Here is a 16,554-nt window from a genome sequence, read left to right as displayed (position 1 = left end):
AATTTTTATTTATTTATTTATTTATTTTTGGTCACGTTGGGTCTTTGTTGCTGCTCATGGGCTTTCTCTGGTTGCAGTGAGCAGTGCAGGGGGCAGTGGCTACTCTTTGTTGTGGTGCACGGGCTTCTCATTGCTGTGGCTTCTCTTCTTGTGGAGTACAGGCTCTAGGTGCGTGGGCTTCAGTAGTTGTGGCACACAGGCTCAGTAGTTGTGGCTCACGGGCTCTAGAGCACAGGCTTAGTAGTTGTGGAGCATGGGCTTAGTTGCTCTGCAACACATGGGATCTTCCCAGACCAGGGATCAAAGCCATGTCCCCTAAACTGGCAGGCAGATTCTTAACCATTGCACCACCAGGGAAGTCCCATTCTGCCCATTTTTTGATTGGGTTGTTTGGGGGGGTTTTTTGACATAGAGCTGCATGAGCTGTTTGTATATTTTGGAGATTAATCCCTTGTTGGTCACTTGGTTTGCAAATATTTTCTCCCATTCTGTGGATTGTCTTTTCTTTTTGTTTATGGTTTCCTTTGCTGTGCAGAAACTTTTAAGTTTTATTAGGTCCCATTCATTTATTTTTGTTTTTATTTTCATTACTCTAGGAGGTGGATCAAAAAAGATATTGCTGCAATTTATGACAGAGTGTGCTGTCTGTATTTTCCTCTAAGAGTTTTATAGTGTCCGGTCTTACATTTAGGTCTTTGATCCATTTTGAGTTCATTTTTGTGTATGGTGTTAGAGAATGTTCTAATTTCATTCTTTTTTTTTTAAATTTTTATTTATTTGTTTATTTATTTATGGCTGTGTTGGGTCTTCATTTCTGTGCGAGGGCTTTCTCTAGTTGCGGCAAGTGGGGGCCCCTCTTCATCGTGGTGCGCGGGCCTCTCACTATCGCGGCCTCTCTTGTTGCGGAGCACAGGCTCCAGATGCGCAGGCTCAGTAGTTGTGGCTCACGGGCCTAGCTGCTCTGCGGCATGTGGGATCTTCCCAGACCAGGGCTCGAACCCGTGTCCCCTGCATTGGCAGGCAGATTCTCAACCACTGCGCCACCAGGGAAGCCCTAATTTCATTCTTTTACATGTAGTATCTAGTTTTCCCAGCACCACTTATTGAAAGACTGTCTTTTCTCCATTATACTTGCCTCCTTTGTCATAGATTAATTGACCATAGGTGCGTGGGTTGACATGACGTCTTTAAAATGCTTGGTTTTCTGAATCGTATTCATAGTTCATCTTTCCATTTATTTAAGTCTGTTAAAATTTGTGTCAGTATTCCTACTTATCATATATTTTTTATATTCTTCAAAATGATTTTGTTTATAAATTTTGTTTGTTGGTGACCTATTTGTTCTGTCAGTTAATGGGATAGGTGTGTTAAGTCTTCAACTGTTAGTCTGGATTTATTTCTTCTTGGTTTTTTGGGTCCATTTTTGCTGTATATATTTCAAAGCAATATTATTAGATGCATAGAAATTGCAAATTTCTATCATGTGCTGAATTGAACCTCTTACTAGCAAGCATTTCTCTTTCTCTGTAGTAATGTTTAGGCTTTCTGATCCATTTTGTCTGAGAATACACCAGAGTGTCTGTGGTTACTCTTTCCATGGTTTATCTTTTACTAACCTTTTATTCTCCAGCTTTCCATATCATTATGTTTCATAGATGTCACCTAGAGTAGCATGTTATTGGGTTTTGTGTAACTAACTCGATTCCTTGTTCTGTTTATACTGAATATAATTCTTATATTATAAAACATTATAAAATATAATGTTTTGTTTTAAAATAGTCATCTAAGTGTACTGTATTTGCCCCACTAGTTCTCTATTCCTTCTTCTCTTTTTTTGCCTTGTTTTGAATGAATTTCTTCTCATTCTGTTTCCCCCTTCCATTAGGATGGAAATTATGTACTTTGAGACAATTGTTAGTTTTTACCATGACACTAGAAATTACATACAGCATGGAAGCTTTCTTTGTCAAATGTTTACATTGATTAGTACTTTTACACTCTTCTCTGACAGGGGTCTTAAGCATCTCAACTTTATTTACCAGTTTCCAATTTATTTACAATATTGTGTACTTTTAAAAAATGTTATCTTAAACCACCTAAGGTATTATCATCATTGCTTAATAAGAGAATGCTTCTGGTTTGCCCAGTACATTGGTTTTCAAACTGAAGTGTGTGTACTCACAGGGTGTATAGAAACGTTTGAGGAGGTTCCTGAGCGCACACGGTTTAAAGGAAAGCAGTGCCCAGCGCCTCTCCTCCCATATTGTCCCTTTTGTATAATTGAGCTGCCTGAGATTCTCCAGCTGCTGGGATGGATCTCGTTTCCCTCATCCCCTCTGACAGTCACCCCACTTCAACTTCACGGAATAAAGGAATACCCCCACCACAGTCAGAAGCTTAGGCTTTTTGGCCAGAGGGATAAAGTCTTCTGGGGCAGCAGTCTTCTGGGGACACTCAGCAGTGCTGTGGGCATTGGGTTAAGGCGAGCGCCCAGGAGCAGCGTTAGCGTCTGGGCCCAGAGGAAATGTACCCTCAGCTTGAATTTTCTCCTCAACCCACAGGTCCTGACTCTCTAGGAGCAAAAGAATCAGTAGAAGGAGGAAGAAGTTACAGGACTTGGTATCAGCATTACTGGGAACATGCTTGATTGAAGACAGAACCGAATTTAGAGCAGATCCAGAAGACACAGCGACAGAGCCTCCTTGTTGCCAGCTGTTTTCAGAAAACAGAAGAAAATGATCCAGGCCCAGGTGACTTCTGGTTTGTTTTATTCTTTCCTTTGTTCCCGAATGGGTTTGTTAGTTGTCTGAGTCATTCTAGCTAATGATTGCATCTAAGGGTGTCTTGGGGACCCTGGGTGTCTTTGTAGCCTGCTTCTGAAGTGAGGGTGATACTGGGGACGCCAGAAATTGCAGCCGGTGTCTGAAGCGAGGGCAGTTCTATGGGGACTGTTTTCTATGGGGACAGTTCTATGGGGACTGTTTTCTCAGGCTTTGCAGTATGTCTGACTCTTGATTTCCATGTTCGAATCCGAATTCTTTCTTTTTAATTTATTTATTTATTTATTTATTTTTGGCTGTGTTGGGTCTTCATCGCTGCACGCGGGCTTTCTCTAGTTGCAGCGAACGGGGGCTACTCTTCATTGTGGTGTGCGAGCTTCTCATTGCGGTGGCTTCTCTTGTTGCGGAGCACGGGCTCTAGGCGCACGGGCTTCAGTAGTTGTGGCACGAGGGCTCAGTAGTTGTGGCTCACGAGCTCTAGAGTGCAGGCTCAGTAGTTGTGGCACACGGGCTTAGCGGCTCCGCGGCATATGGGATCTTCCCGGACCAGGGCTCGAACCTGTGTCCCCTGCATTGACAGGCAGATTCTTAACCACTGTGCCACCAGGGAAGTCCCCAAGTTCGAATTCTTAATCTACCGTTTTCTTTTCTTTTCTTTCTTTTTTTTCCCACACCACATGGCTTGCAGATCTTAGTTCCCTGACCAGGGTTGGAACTGGTACCCCCTGCAGCAGAAGTGTGGAGTCCTAACTACTGGACTGCCAGGGAATTCCTGGTAATTTATTTCCTGGCAAAATAAATATATTGCATTTATTTTTGTTCATTACACAACTGACTTAAGAATATATTTAAAGGCTGAAATCATAACAAAGTACACATATCAAAAAATAAGTTTCTTCTTCATACACTTTAAACATGCTTATTAAACATTTAGTTTCTTATAATTCTGGCATCTTGAGTCACTTTCCAGAAGATTCTGATTGACTGGCTGTAAAGACACAGTCATCCCGATTCCACTGGCATATATGTTTGTCCCATACATATATATATATATATATATATATATATATATATATATATATATATATATATATATATATACACACATACATGTATGTATGTATAAATGTGGTGTTCTAGGTTAACAAGAAGATTTAACTTCTACATATTATAGAAACTTCTGTGAGGGACTTCACTGGTGGTCCAGTGGTTAAGACTCTGTGCTTCCACTGTAGGGGGCACAGGTTTGATCCCTGGTCGGGGAACTAAGATCCCGCAAGCCACCTGACGTGACCAAAAAAAAAAAAAAAGAAACAGCTAATGATAAATGGATGGATGACTGACTACACAATTACAGTTAGTTGGATCCTAGTATTTTATTAGGCTTTTGCTTCTTCCATGTGTCTTAAAAACAAACAACCCCCTAGATATACAGATCTAGCCTATAAAGTGGAAATGAGAAGACAAACTTTAACATTTCTTCCATATCATCAAAAAGAGATCAGTTCATTAAACACCACTGTTATTACAGGAAACCCTGACATTTGACGATGTGGCCGTGGACTTCACGTGGGAGGAGTGGCAGCTTCTGGCCCCTCCTCAGAAGGACCTGTATCGGGATGTGATGCTGGAGAACTATAGCAACCTTCTGTCTGTGGGTGAGGACGGCTCTCCTGGGTCCCTGAGAGGGTCCCCAGTCAGTGGGGTTTCCTTTCTCAGCTTCTGAAAGCTTTGGATTGTCTGTGATGCTCTTTAGCAGTAGATTCTCAGTGCCGTCTCTGGCCCAAGAGAAGTGGGTATATTCTCCTTTCTCTTGAGAGAAGCGCCTTTATTTTGTAGCTGTGTATAATGCTGTGATTTATATTAAGAAATATATATATTTGGTCTTCATCCCCAATTCTGGCACAGAGCTCCTAAAATCCATGGAATTTCCTAAGTTATAAGAGGGTAAATGAGAAATGGGTGTCTTTTGTTATTCATATAAGGGACCCTTACCACCGCATCTGAGTTTATGTTAATGAGGTGATTTTTGGAAGGCCACTCGATAACCTAAGATTGGGGGCTGGTTGCCGAGCTCACCACCCATGATTTAGAGGGTTGCAACTTTCAGTCCCACCTTCACCCCACCTCTGGGGAGAAGAAAGGGGCTGGAGATTAAATCATAATCACCAAAGCCCGATGATTTTTTTTTTTTTTTTGACAATTAGAACATAGTTTAATAAGTCCTTGGGCAGAGGAGTTTGATTCTTCTCTGCATACCTGTATATGCATACTGCAAACAACAATGCTTTAAAAATGATTAACACAATGACCACAGCTTGTACCATTTTAACTCCAATAATTAATAATTTCCATATCTGCTACAACATATAAAGAGTTTCTACTAAACAATCGGTCATTTATAATTAAAAATTAAGCAGCAACTGTGAGGGTTTCTTGTCACACCCATTTTCTATGCATTTACCATTTTCCAGCTCTCTCCCCCATTAGGTCAGTGGTTCTCAACTGGGGCCAATTTGGTTCCCAGGGGACATTTGGCAATGTCTGGAAATATTTCAAAGCCTCATGATTTAATCCATCATGGCTATATAGTGAAGCCTCCATGAAACCCCACAGGGACAGGCTTGGAGAGCTTTCAGATTGGTGGCCACTTGGCGGTGCCAGGGGAGGGGTGCCCCCAGAGAGAGCATGGAAGCTCTGTGGCCTTTCCCACACGCCTTGTACTGTATTCTCTTCCATCTGGCTGTTCCTGAGTTGTATCCTTTTATTTTTTTATTGATTTATTTTTATTTTTTTAATTTTTATTTATTTTTTTATTGGAGTAGAATTGCTTTACAATGTTGTGTTAGTTTCTGCTGTACAATGAAGTGAATCAGCACTATGTATACCTATATCCCCTCCCTCTTGGACCTCCCTCCCCCTCTCCCCTGCCACATCTAGGTCATCACAGAGCACCGAGCTGAGCTCCCTGTGTATCCTTTTATAATAAACTGGTGACCTAGTAAGTAAACTGTCTTCTTGAGTTCTGTCTGCTGCTCTAGTGAATTAATCGAACCCGAGAAAGGGAGTCATGGGAACCTCTGATCTATTCATGGTTGATCAGAAGCCCAGGAAACAGCCTGAATTTACAGTTGGTGCCAGAAATGCAGGAACGGAGCTGAAGTCTTATGGGAGTGTACCCCTAACCTGTATTATCTGACCCTATCACCAGGTAGATCGTGTCAGAATTGAATTAACTCGGAGGACACCCCGTCAGTGTCAGTTGGTGTCGCAGAATTCCTTGATGTGTGGAAAATCCACATATCTGGTGTCAGAAGTGAAGTAGAAGTATTGACAGGAGAGGAGACTCACAGAGGGGTGTATTTTTCCTTCAAAATGTGAAAACTGTATTGTCCTCAGAGGTAGGATTCTGCGGTTTTCACGGACTCCACGCCCCATTCACTGGGTCTAAATCTTGTATCATTTTCCATGAATAGGTTTTCAAGCCAGCAAACCAAATGTACTATCCAAGTTGGGTCAAGGAGAACCATGGACGATGGAAGATGAAATCCACTGTCAAACCCGTTCAGGTGAGTGAGAGACCAGCAAGGCGACAGGCTGTGGAAATCCCGGTGCCAGACCTCTTTTTCTTTGTAGGAATTTAGAGAAAAATGTATCCCTTCTTAGGGAAGACTCTATCTTTTCTGGGATTTGTTTCTTCTTTATTTTACTGCCATCTTGATTTTTGTTTGCATAGTTTTCTTTTCCCTAGGATTCTCATATTTTTTTTTTTTAAATAAATTTATTTATTTATTTATTTTTGACTGCCCTTCATCTTCGTTGCGGCATGCACGGTTTCTCTAGTTGCGGCGAGCGGGGGCTACTCTTTGTTGCAGTGCATGGGCTTCTCATTTCAGTGGCTTCTCTTGTTGTGGAGCACGGGCTCTAGGCACGTGGGCTTCAGTAGTTGTGGCACGCAGACTCAGTAGTTGTGGTTCGCGGGCTCTAGAGCACAGGCTCAGTAGTTGTGGTGCACGGTCTTAGTTGCTCCGTGGCATGTGGGATCTTCTCGGACCAGGGCTCGAACCCGTGTCCCCTGCATTGGCAGGCGGATTCTTAACCAATGCACCACCAGGGAAGTCCCCGGATTCTCATATCTTTTCCTTCTTCTTCATACACTTCCACCTCCTTTTCTATGAAATTCCACCTTCCAAGGCCTCTCTCCAAAGAGAAAACTTTGAATTCCTCACTGTCTTCTGGTTACTGCACCTTTCTGCCGCACTGGTAATGTTGATTTCCTTCCTCACATCCACCCCATCTTGGATGCCAAGCCCCAAAATAAACTGGTCTTCACTGTGCCTTGTCCCCGCTCTGAGGTTCTCCAAAGGTTTTTTTTTCCATTTTACTCAATGATCTCCTAACCTTCCAAGTTTTCTTCATTCTAACAAGCTAATAAACTCCTTTGGTTCCCTGGAGAAGACTCCCAAATTGATCTCTCCCCAGTGTGCTCCACCACAGGCTTGGCTTCTATATAATTTACTCATCTCAATGGCAGCTCTCCTGAGTTTCCAGTAACTGCAAGGACCTAGGATCGTCTTCCCTCCCAGGAAACCCTAGAGGTTTAGGTTCTCCCTTACTCCTGTGCATCCTCCATCCTGGCCATTCAGGCGTTACCTCACATTTTCCCCACCTGCAGAGCTCTCTTCTGTTCAGGGGTCTGCTGTTCATGATGAATTTTTAACTAGAAATGTTATTTTAACATCCTGTGTTCTCAGTTCCAGCCTCAACCCAATCATAACTCTTGCCTACTTTGAATTATTAATTCCTTTGTGTATTTACTGATTTTGAACTTTCTTCTTGTTGATTGTAGACCTCACTATTGTCTTCATTTCCCTAAAATTTTCATTTTTCTTCCCACTGGATCCTGATGACATTTAGTCTCCACTAACCACATTACCTGGCAGTTAAAATTCTTCTTTCCATTATCTCCATGATATGATATCATCTTGCTCAGAAAGAGATAGATTTCCATCTTCTTTCCTAAATTCTCCCCAATGTGTTCCATACATGTGATTGCTTCTTTGATTCATTCCTCTATTTTTCAAAATCTTTTTTCTTTCTTTTTTTCATTCCTCTGTATTTTCTGATAGCCTAGTTAATGCTGGAAGGTAAGAACAGTGGAAAAAAGTATACAAATGATCACGAGTTTTTAGTCTATGAGAAAGGAGTTAAGGAATTGATAACAATAAACAAATAATATACCTAGGGGGTGAAAAGTGCTGTGATAAAACTTTAGTCAGCATTATGGAAGAGTAGGTGCTGGAGCTCCTCTTTTAGGCAGGGAACACCTCTCAGATAAGGTGCCTCTGAGCCAAGAAGTGCGGGAAGTTAGTAGGCTGCCGGGTTAGGAGTTTTCCAAGTAGAGCGGCTAGCAAACTTAAAAGGCCACGCCACGAATGAGTTTAAGAGACATTAAGGGGCTTCCCTGGTGGCGCAGTGGTTGAGAATCTGCCTGCCAATGCAGGGGACATGGGTTCGAGCCCTGGTCTGGGAAGATCCCACATGCCGCGGAGCAACTAGGCCCGTGAGCCACAAATACTGAGCCTGCGCGTCTGGAGCCTGTGCTCCACAACAGGAGAGGCCGCAATAATGAGAAGCCCGCGCACCGCGATGAAGAGTGGTCCCCACTTGCCACAACTAGAGAAAGCCCTCGCACAGAAACGAAGACCCAACACAGCCATAAATAAAATAAATAAATAAATAAATATTAAAAAAAAAAAAAAGAGAGACATTAAGGAGCCCGTGTGGACAGAGCAGAGTGTGCTTTCAGGAATGTGATGGGAATAAGCCGAAGAGGCAGTAGCAGTGGGGGCGGGCGGGGCGGGCGGGGCGGGGCGTGGGGGATAAGGTTGGTCATGTACTCAGTTTCAAGGAATCGAGATTTTACTCCTAATAAGATGAGAAAACACGAGGAGTTCTTGAGTACTGGAATGACATGAAATAATTTACATTTTTCAAGGAATCCCTTTGGCTTCTGTGTAGAAAGCAGACCATAGCGGGCAGGGGGCAAGCAGGAAAGCCTTGTAGGAGGCTATTGCAAAAAACACGGTGACAGGGAGAATGGTTGGCTGCAGCATGGGTGGAGGGGGTGAGTGTTGGTTGGATTCTGGATATGCTGCTTATAGAGGGCAAATGAGAGTTGACATTTAAATAAATATGGGCCGAGCGGAAAAAATGGATGAAGGTTGATGGTAAGGTTTTGGGGTCAAAATTACTTTGGGGGATGTAAAGCAGCATGACTACATCTTGAGTGCTTGGACTTGGCCCTGTGCTTTAGGAATAAGAAGTCTTGATTTTTTTAAAAAATTGAAGTATGGTTGATTTGTATTAATTTCTTTTTTTTAATTAATTTATTTAATTTTTAAATTTAAATTTTTATTTTTGGCTGTGTTGGGTCTTGGTTGCTGTGCTCGGGCTTTCTCTACTGCAGCGAGCAGGGGCTACTCTTCGTTGCGGTGTGCGGGCTTCTCATTGCAGTGGCTTCTCTTGTTACGGAGCTCGGGCTCTAGGCACGCAGGCTCAGTAGTTGTGGCTCACGGGCTTAGTTGCTCCGCGGCATGTGGGGTCTTTCCGGACCAGGGCTCGAACCCGTGTCCCCTGCATTGGCAGGCGGATTCTTAACCACTGAGCCACCAGGGAAGTCCCTATCACAGGCTATTGAATATAGTTCGCTGTGCTATACAGTAGGACCTTGTGGTTTATCCATTCTATATGTAATAGTTTGCATCTGCTAATCCCAGACTCCCAATCCATCCCTCCCTAAAATCTTGTTTGTTAAGGTGAGTTGAGCAGGTCGATGAGGGATGCAAGTAGGTTCCCTGGGTGAAGAGTGTTCCAAAATAAACCTGGAAAGTTCAAAGGCTTGAAGCAAGAGCGTGTCTGAAGAACTTTCGGAAGCCTGTTTGGATGGAACATAGAGAGCATGACTGGAGACATAGGGTCAGTGGGGTAGAGGCTGGGGGTTGGGGAGCAGGTCACGTAAGGGCCTTTCAAGGACACATCAAGACCTTGATTTTTTAACAAATTAATTTATTTTTTATTGGAGTATAGTTGATTTACAATGTTGTGTTAGTTTCAGGTGTATAGCAAAGCAATTCAGTTATCTGTCTGTTGATCTATCTATATTCTTTTTCAGATTCTTTTCCTTTATAGGTTATTACAAAATTTTGACTATAGTTCCCTGTGCTGTACAGTAGGTCCTTATTGTTTATCTATTTTATATGTCGTAGTGTGTACGTAGTAACATATACACTCCCAAATTCCTAATTTATCCCTTCCCCCCACCTTTCCCCTTTGGTAACCATAGTTTGTTGTCTATGTCAAGACCTTGATTTTATTCGTAATGAGATGAGAAAAGATTAGGGAGTTTTGAGTAAAGGAGGCTTGATGTGATATAATTGGTGCTGAAAGGTTCCGTTTGGCTAATGTGTAGAAAATAGACAGGCACTGGCAGGGGAGGGACAGGAAAGCCAGGTAGGAGGCTACTGCTGTGGTGTGAGAGAGAGTGATTGGCTTCGTGAGGGTGGAAGGAGTGGGTGCCGGTCCCATTCTGGGTGTATCTGTAAAGGAGGGCAGGCAGGATTGATCATTGTGCTGGATATTGTGTGTGAGCAAGAGAAACAAATGCTGAGGAGTTTTGTCATGGTGAAGGAGAAGAGTGTAGTTGGCAGTGACTATGCTGGAGGTGACAGGTGGAGGAGACCTGGCCTGGGAAACCAGTTCTGTTTTGGAGATTGTAAGTTAGATGTGCTTGGAGTTCTGCGCTGTGTCATTTTCTTAATTCCCCTCATGGAGACCACAACAGTGCATCCATGGGGAGGCCTGTCTCCCTCCAAAATGAGCCCTGGTTTCCTCCACCTCTCTCCCTCTCCATTGCTCCTTCCCGCCAGGTTTTCCAACCTGCAGCTGTTTTCCTTGTGTCTATCTCTGCCCTGTAAAGTGATTTTACCCACCTACAGTATAGGCTCCGTGAACATGAGGAGTATGTTTGTGAATCCCCAACACTAGCACCGTTCCTGGTACACAGAGGTGATCAGTAAGGATCTGTGGAATGAATGAGTCCATCTCTCCCCAATTTGGATGAGGTGGCCCTGCAACCTGTGGTCTCCTGCTCACAGGAAATTGCTTGTATTTTACAGTCTCTCCATGTTTTGCAAGACTAGTATTTAGAAAGTATTCAAATCTATATTTATTCATTTTGAATTATCCAACCCTGTGTTTTACACTAACTACTTTTACCTTTTGGTTGGTTTGTATTGTTTGTTCCAATGTGCAGGGAACATTAAACATGGAATTTTATTTACACTTATATAATAGGAATATCACTAAAAAGACTCCTCGCATCAAGGTATTTTTTTTTAATTAATTAATTTATTTTGGCTGTGTTGGGTCTTCGTTGCTGCAGGTGGGCTTTCTCTAGTTGCAGCTAGCGGGGGCTACTCTTTATTGCAGTGTGAGGGCTCCTTATTGCAGTGTCTTCTCTTGCTGCAGAGCATGGGCTATAGGTGCACAGGCTTCAGCAGTTGTGGCCCGTGGGCTCAGGAGTTGTGGCTCGCAGGCTCCAGAGCGTAGGCTTGGTAGTTGTGGCGCACGGGCTTAGCTGCTCCGTGGCATGTGGGATCTTCCCGGACCAGGAATCGAACCTGTGTCCCCTGCGTTGGCAGGAGGGTTCTTAACCACTGCGCCACCAGGGAAGCCCTGCATCAAGGTATTTTTAAGAAATTCATTGTTCTTCTCTTTCCTAGAAATCTGGAAAGTTGATGGTCACCTGCTGGAGCACTTACAAAATGAGAGCATGGAGAAGAGACTAGAACAATGGCATGAACAGAACCCACTGGAATATTTTGTTCATCAGAGCAGAACTCATTTTCTGTTCAGGCAAAATCATGATATGTTTGGCTTACATGGAAAAAGTATGAAATCAGATTTAACTTTACTTCCCCAGAGCAGGAGCTATGAAATAAAGAGCCCTGCTGAGTTTACTGGTGATGGGAAGTCCTGTCTCCATGCTGACAATGAACAATTTCATACGGAAATTAAATTCCCTGCAAGCCAAAAACCCATCAGCTCTAAGTCCCAATTCAACAAGCATCAGAAAACCCAAAAAATAGAGAAGCCTCATGTATGTGGTGAATGTGGGAAAGCTTTCATCAAAAAGTCTTGGCTCACTGATCACCAGATAATTCATACAGGAGAGAAGCCCCATCGATGTAACCTGTGTGGGAAAGCATTCTCTAGAAAGTTCATGCTCACTGAACATCAGAGAACACATACAGGAGAGAAACCTTATAAATGCACTGAATGTGGCAAAGCCTTCCTCAAGAAATCACGGCTCAATATACATCAGAAAACCCATACCGGAGAAAAACCGTATATATGCAGTGACTGTGGGAAAGGCTTCATCCAGAAGGGAAATCTCATTGTACATCAGCGAATTCACACAGGCGAGAAACCTTACATATGCAATGAATGTGGAAAAGGCTTCATCCAGAAGACTTGCCTCATTGCACATCAGAGATTTCACACAGGAAAGACTCCTTTTGTGTGCAATGAATGTGGAAAATCCTGTTCCCAGAAGTCAGGTCTCATTAAACATCAAAGAATTCACACAGGAGAGAAACCCTTTGAATGCAGTGAATGTGGGAAAGCCTTCACTACAAAGCAAAAGCTCATTGTGCATCAAAGAACTCATACAGGAGAGAGACCCTATATCTGCAATGAGTGTGGGAAAGCTTTTGCCTACATGTCTTGCCTTGTTAAACATAAGAGAATACACACAAGAGAGAAACGTGGAGATTCAGCCAAGGTGGAAAATCATCCCTCAGAGAGTCACAGCTCCTCACAGACTAGTGATGCTATGCAGGAGAAAACCCCTGTAAATTCAGTGACTATGCAGGTGTCTTCAGTGGCTCCTCAAACATCAGTAAACATAAGTGAACTCCTAGCAACTAGGAATGTAGTCATAGTGGGACAACCTGTGGCCAGATGTGCACCTGCAGGAGATAACAGAGGTTTTGCACAGGAGAGAACCCTTATGAATGCATTGAATGTAGTTGTGCCTTCAGTGGTCAATTACATCTTATTTTATGTCACAGAAAACCAGTAGGAAAAAAAACTCAGAGACATACATACATACTGACATATGTGAAAAAGATATAAATTATTGAGCAAAAATTTCTAGCTTATGTGGTGGCTGAAAAAGTATATACTGAGAGAAATTGTATAAATGCTGAGACTGGGAACACATGACCTACTCATCCAATTAGATACATGCATTGATACAGAGGCATAATCTGATGTTAACCCAAACACATACACATCGATTGCTCTGTTGTGTCAGTCGAATGAATGAAGGAAGCCTGAGTTCAACTAAGTGGAGAAAATAAGTAGGTGAAGTTTTTAAACATATAATTTGCATGTGGAAGGTTGCTATGAACAAAAAACCACAACAGGGCTAATATTGGATTGGTGAGATACTGGGCGTATATATATCAGTTCAGTTTCTGGAAGGCCAAGGTGAAGCATTAATTGAAAACTGGGATGTCTATCTTAAACTCTGAGAAAGTTACATTATGCAAATGGACTTAGATTGAGCCCGTTTGATTGAGTCTCAGATTGAGTCATTTTGTTCATTTACTGAGTATTTGTCGAATACTTCCTTTTTACTGGGTCCTGTTCTAGGAGCTGAAGATACAGTGGTGACCAAACCAGAAAAAGCCCATGGTCTCCTAGAGAGAGCTTTGAGGTAACTGGATTATCTTTAAGTGGTACCTTTACACACCAGGTAATCTAGTAAGAGGATGCATATATGCACACAAGGTGAAATAGACATTTTCTTAGTCTCTTCTGGTTACTATAAGAGAATACCATAGCCTGGGTAGCTTATAAAAACAGAAATTCATTTCTCACGGTTCTGGAAGCTACAAAGTCCCAGATTAAGGTGCCAGCAGATTCGGTATCTCATGAGGGTTCCTGGTTCATAGAAGACAGTCATCCCACTGTGTCCTCACATAGGGGAAAGGGCAAAGGAGCTGTCTAGGATGTCTTTTATAAAGGCACTAATCCAGTCATGAGGGCTCCACCCTCTTGAACCAGTCACCTCTCAAAGGCCCCACTTCTTAATACCATCATATTTTGGGTTTTGTTTTTAATATTTTAATTTTATTGGAGTATAGTTGATTTACAGTGCTGTGTTAGTTTCAGGTGTACAGCAAAGTGATTCAGTTATACATATACATATATTCATTCTTTTTTAGATTCTTTTCTCCTATAGGTTGTCACAGAATATTGAGTAGAGTTCCCTGTGCTATACAATAGGTCCTTGTTGGTTATCTATCTTATTTATAGTAGTGTCTGTATGTTCATCCCAAGCTCCTGATTTATCCCTCCCACCCCCCCACATTTCCCCTTTGAATACCATCATATTTTGGATTAGGCCTCCAAATATGAATTTTGGGAGGCATAAACATTCAGTCCATAGCAGATATGGAGTATTGGTTCAAGGGGTTATGATAATTTCTTGTTTAAGTTGTATATTATTTTGAGGGATGGCAAGGGCTACTCTTAACGGACTTTAAGCACTTCAGGATACAAGTTATTTTTTTAATGCCCAAGTCTTATCTGCCCAGTAGATTAAAAATTCCTTGATTTTGCTATTTAAATGTTAAAGTTTTAACAACAGTCTGTTCCTCAGTTGCACTAAACCACATTTCAGATGTCACAGTGTGACTAGTGGGTACCACATTGGACAGCACAGACAATGAGCAAAACTTTGTAGCTGACTATGTGGCTGAAAAGTATATACTGAGAGAAATCTGCCATCATTTCCATCATCCTAGAAAGTTATACTGGAGAGCCCTGGTTTACATGATTTTATATTTCCCAGCACAGAAAAATAAAAACCAATTATCTATTGATTTGGAAAGTGAATGAATGAGCTAGTGGACTAATCAGAGTGTTCTGTCATTGAAGGGAATGAGCCATTGGAAGGCAGTCCTAAAGAACACAGCTGTCTTCCTCAAATTGTATGTGATTAGAGACCCAATAACAATATAAACTGGGCAAAGCAAAAACGAAAAAGGATCCTCAGAATACATAGAATAGAAAGGATAGGAATCTTAGTCTCTAAGAATGGAGGAGAAAATCGGAGATGGAAGGTGACATTCTTTTTTTTTAATTTTTTTTTTTTAATTTGAAATGCATCCTCTTTATTTATTTATTTATTTATCTATTTTATGGCTGTGTTGAGTCTTCGCTTCTGTGCGAGGGCTTTCTCTAGTTGCGGCAAGTGGGGGCCACTCTTCATCGCGGTGCGCGGGCCTCGCACTATCGCGGCCTCTCCTGTTGCAGAGCACAGGCTCCAGACCCGCAGGCTCAGCAATTGTGGCTCACGGGCCCAGCCGCTCCGCGGCATGTGGGATTCTCCCAGACCAGGGCTCGAACCCGCGTCACCTGCATTAGCAGGCAGACTCTCAACCACTGCGCCACCAGGGAAGCCCAGGAGGTGACATTCTTAAAGGATGTTGTGGAGAAGAACCTTTGTCCACAGGACTATCACTCTTGAGGGCTGCCACCATTAAACAAATTCCAGCTGCACTGTTACCTGCTGAATTGAGATGTGTTTTCATTATTCTTTTTCCCTCCTCTGGGAGTGGAGCTCTTGGCCTCTGACTAGCCAGAGTACTTTTCCTTAATTTCCTAACTATCCTGTAGTTATCTTAAATATTCGTTATAAATAGTTGGGTCTTGTTAATAGGAAAAGAAATGGAAATTTGCCATGTTGTGGCCGTCTCAGAATTCAATCTGAAATGCTGGGTTATTGGGTAATTCCCTCCTTCAGACGTATTTTAAAGCACCAACACTGTGTGAGACGCTGTATTCCACACTGACGATACATCAGTGAACAACACAGGCAAGGGAACAGCCTTTATGGACCTTACAATATAGTGAGGGAGAGAGTCAATGGATTATATGTCAGCAAGTGATAAGTCCTATGAAGAAAAATAGAGCCTATTAATGGTAATTTATAGTAATGTATTGGTAATAATGGGGGAGGCCCTCCCCCCCAAGCTTTTCTGGATATAATTTGAGCCAAGACTGAAGTACTGAGGGGAGTCACCCATCATAATATTGGTAACCAGAGAACATTCCAGAACTGTTTCTAATGATTGTATATGACAAGCTTCCTGCCTCAGATTCTCTGAGAAACTTAATGCAAGTTTCCCAGCCAAATCCCCCACCTCCTAAACTAGAACCTCTGGGGCTGGAATCCAGGACTGCATTTTTAACAATGGCCTGATGCACACCTAATTTTGACATTCTTTGCCCTAAATCTTGGATTACTATCCGCATCACCACCCGCAGGTTGTGCTTTTCCCAGCGACTCCATACCTTGAATGGCCTCACTGCTAGTGGCCTTTTCCTAAGTCCCCCCCCGCCCCCGCCGCCGCCCCCCATCACAACTTAGATTAGCCCCAGCTGCTCTTTTCTCTCGTTACTAGCCGGCCCCGTACTGTACCAGCTTCTGGGAATCTTTTTCTGTTCTTAAAAACAGCTTTCTACAAACTATTTTCCGATCAGAAGCTTTCCGTGGCGTCCGTTTACCGGAGGTAACGGTAAATCTTTTCCCTTTCTACGAGTGCGTTCTCCGCTGCCATGCCGACAACTCCTACTTGTCCGTTTAGAAACATTTTTTTTTTTTTTTTTAATACGAAGTAGATAATACTCGCCGCGGCCG

At 42.6% G+C, this 16,554-nt stretch overlaps 1 protein-coding gene across 1 annotated transcript in view; it reads left to right on the top strand.

Annotated features, from left to right (window-relative positions):
- Positions 1–13,419, top strand: part of LOC309649629 (uncharacterized protein) — a 70,342-nt gene extending 56,923 nt beyond the window's left edge. The window contains exons 9-12 of the mRNA XM_082439784.1: positions 2,670–2,750; positions 4,312–4,438; positions 6,257–6,349; positions 11,564–13,419. Of these exons, the coding sequence (XP_082295910.1) occupies positions 2,670–2,750; positions 4,312–4,438; positions 6,257–6,349; positions 11,564–12,924 (1,662 nt within the window). The 3' untranslated portion in view covers positions 12,925–13,419. The remainder of the gene's footprint in view (positions 1–2,669; positions 2,751–4,311; positions 4,439–6,256; positions 6,350–11,563) is intronic.
- Positions 13,420–16,554: the final 3,135 nt, after the last annotated feature.

This window comes from Balaenoptera physalus (genome assembly GCF_965194825.1).
Source record: "Balaenoptera physalus genome assembly, chromosome: 19".
In the NCBI taxonomy this organism is placed as follows: Eukaryota; Metazoa; Chordata; class Mammalia; order Artiodactyla; family Balaenopteridae; genus Balaenoptera; species Balaenoptera physalus.
The sequence above is the reverse complement of the archived record's forward strand: the minus strand, read 5'-3'. Positions and strand labels throughout refer to the sequence as shown.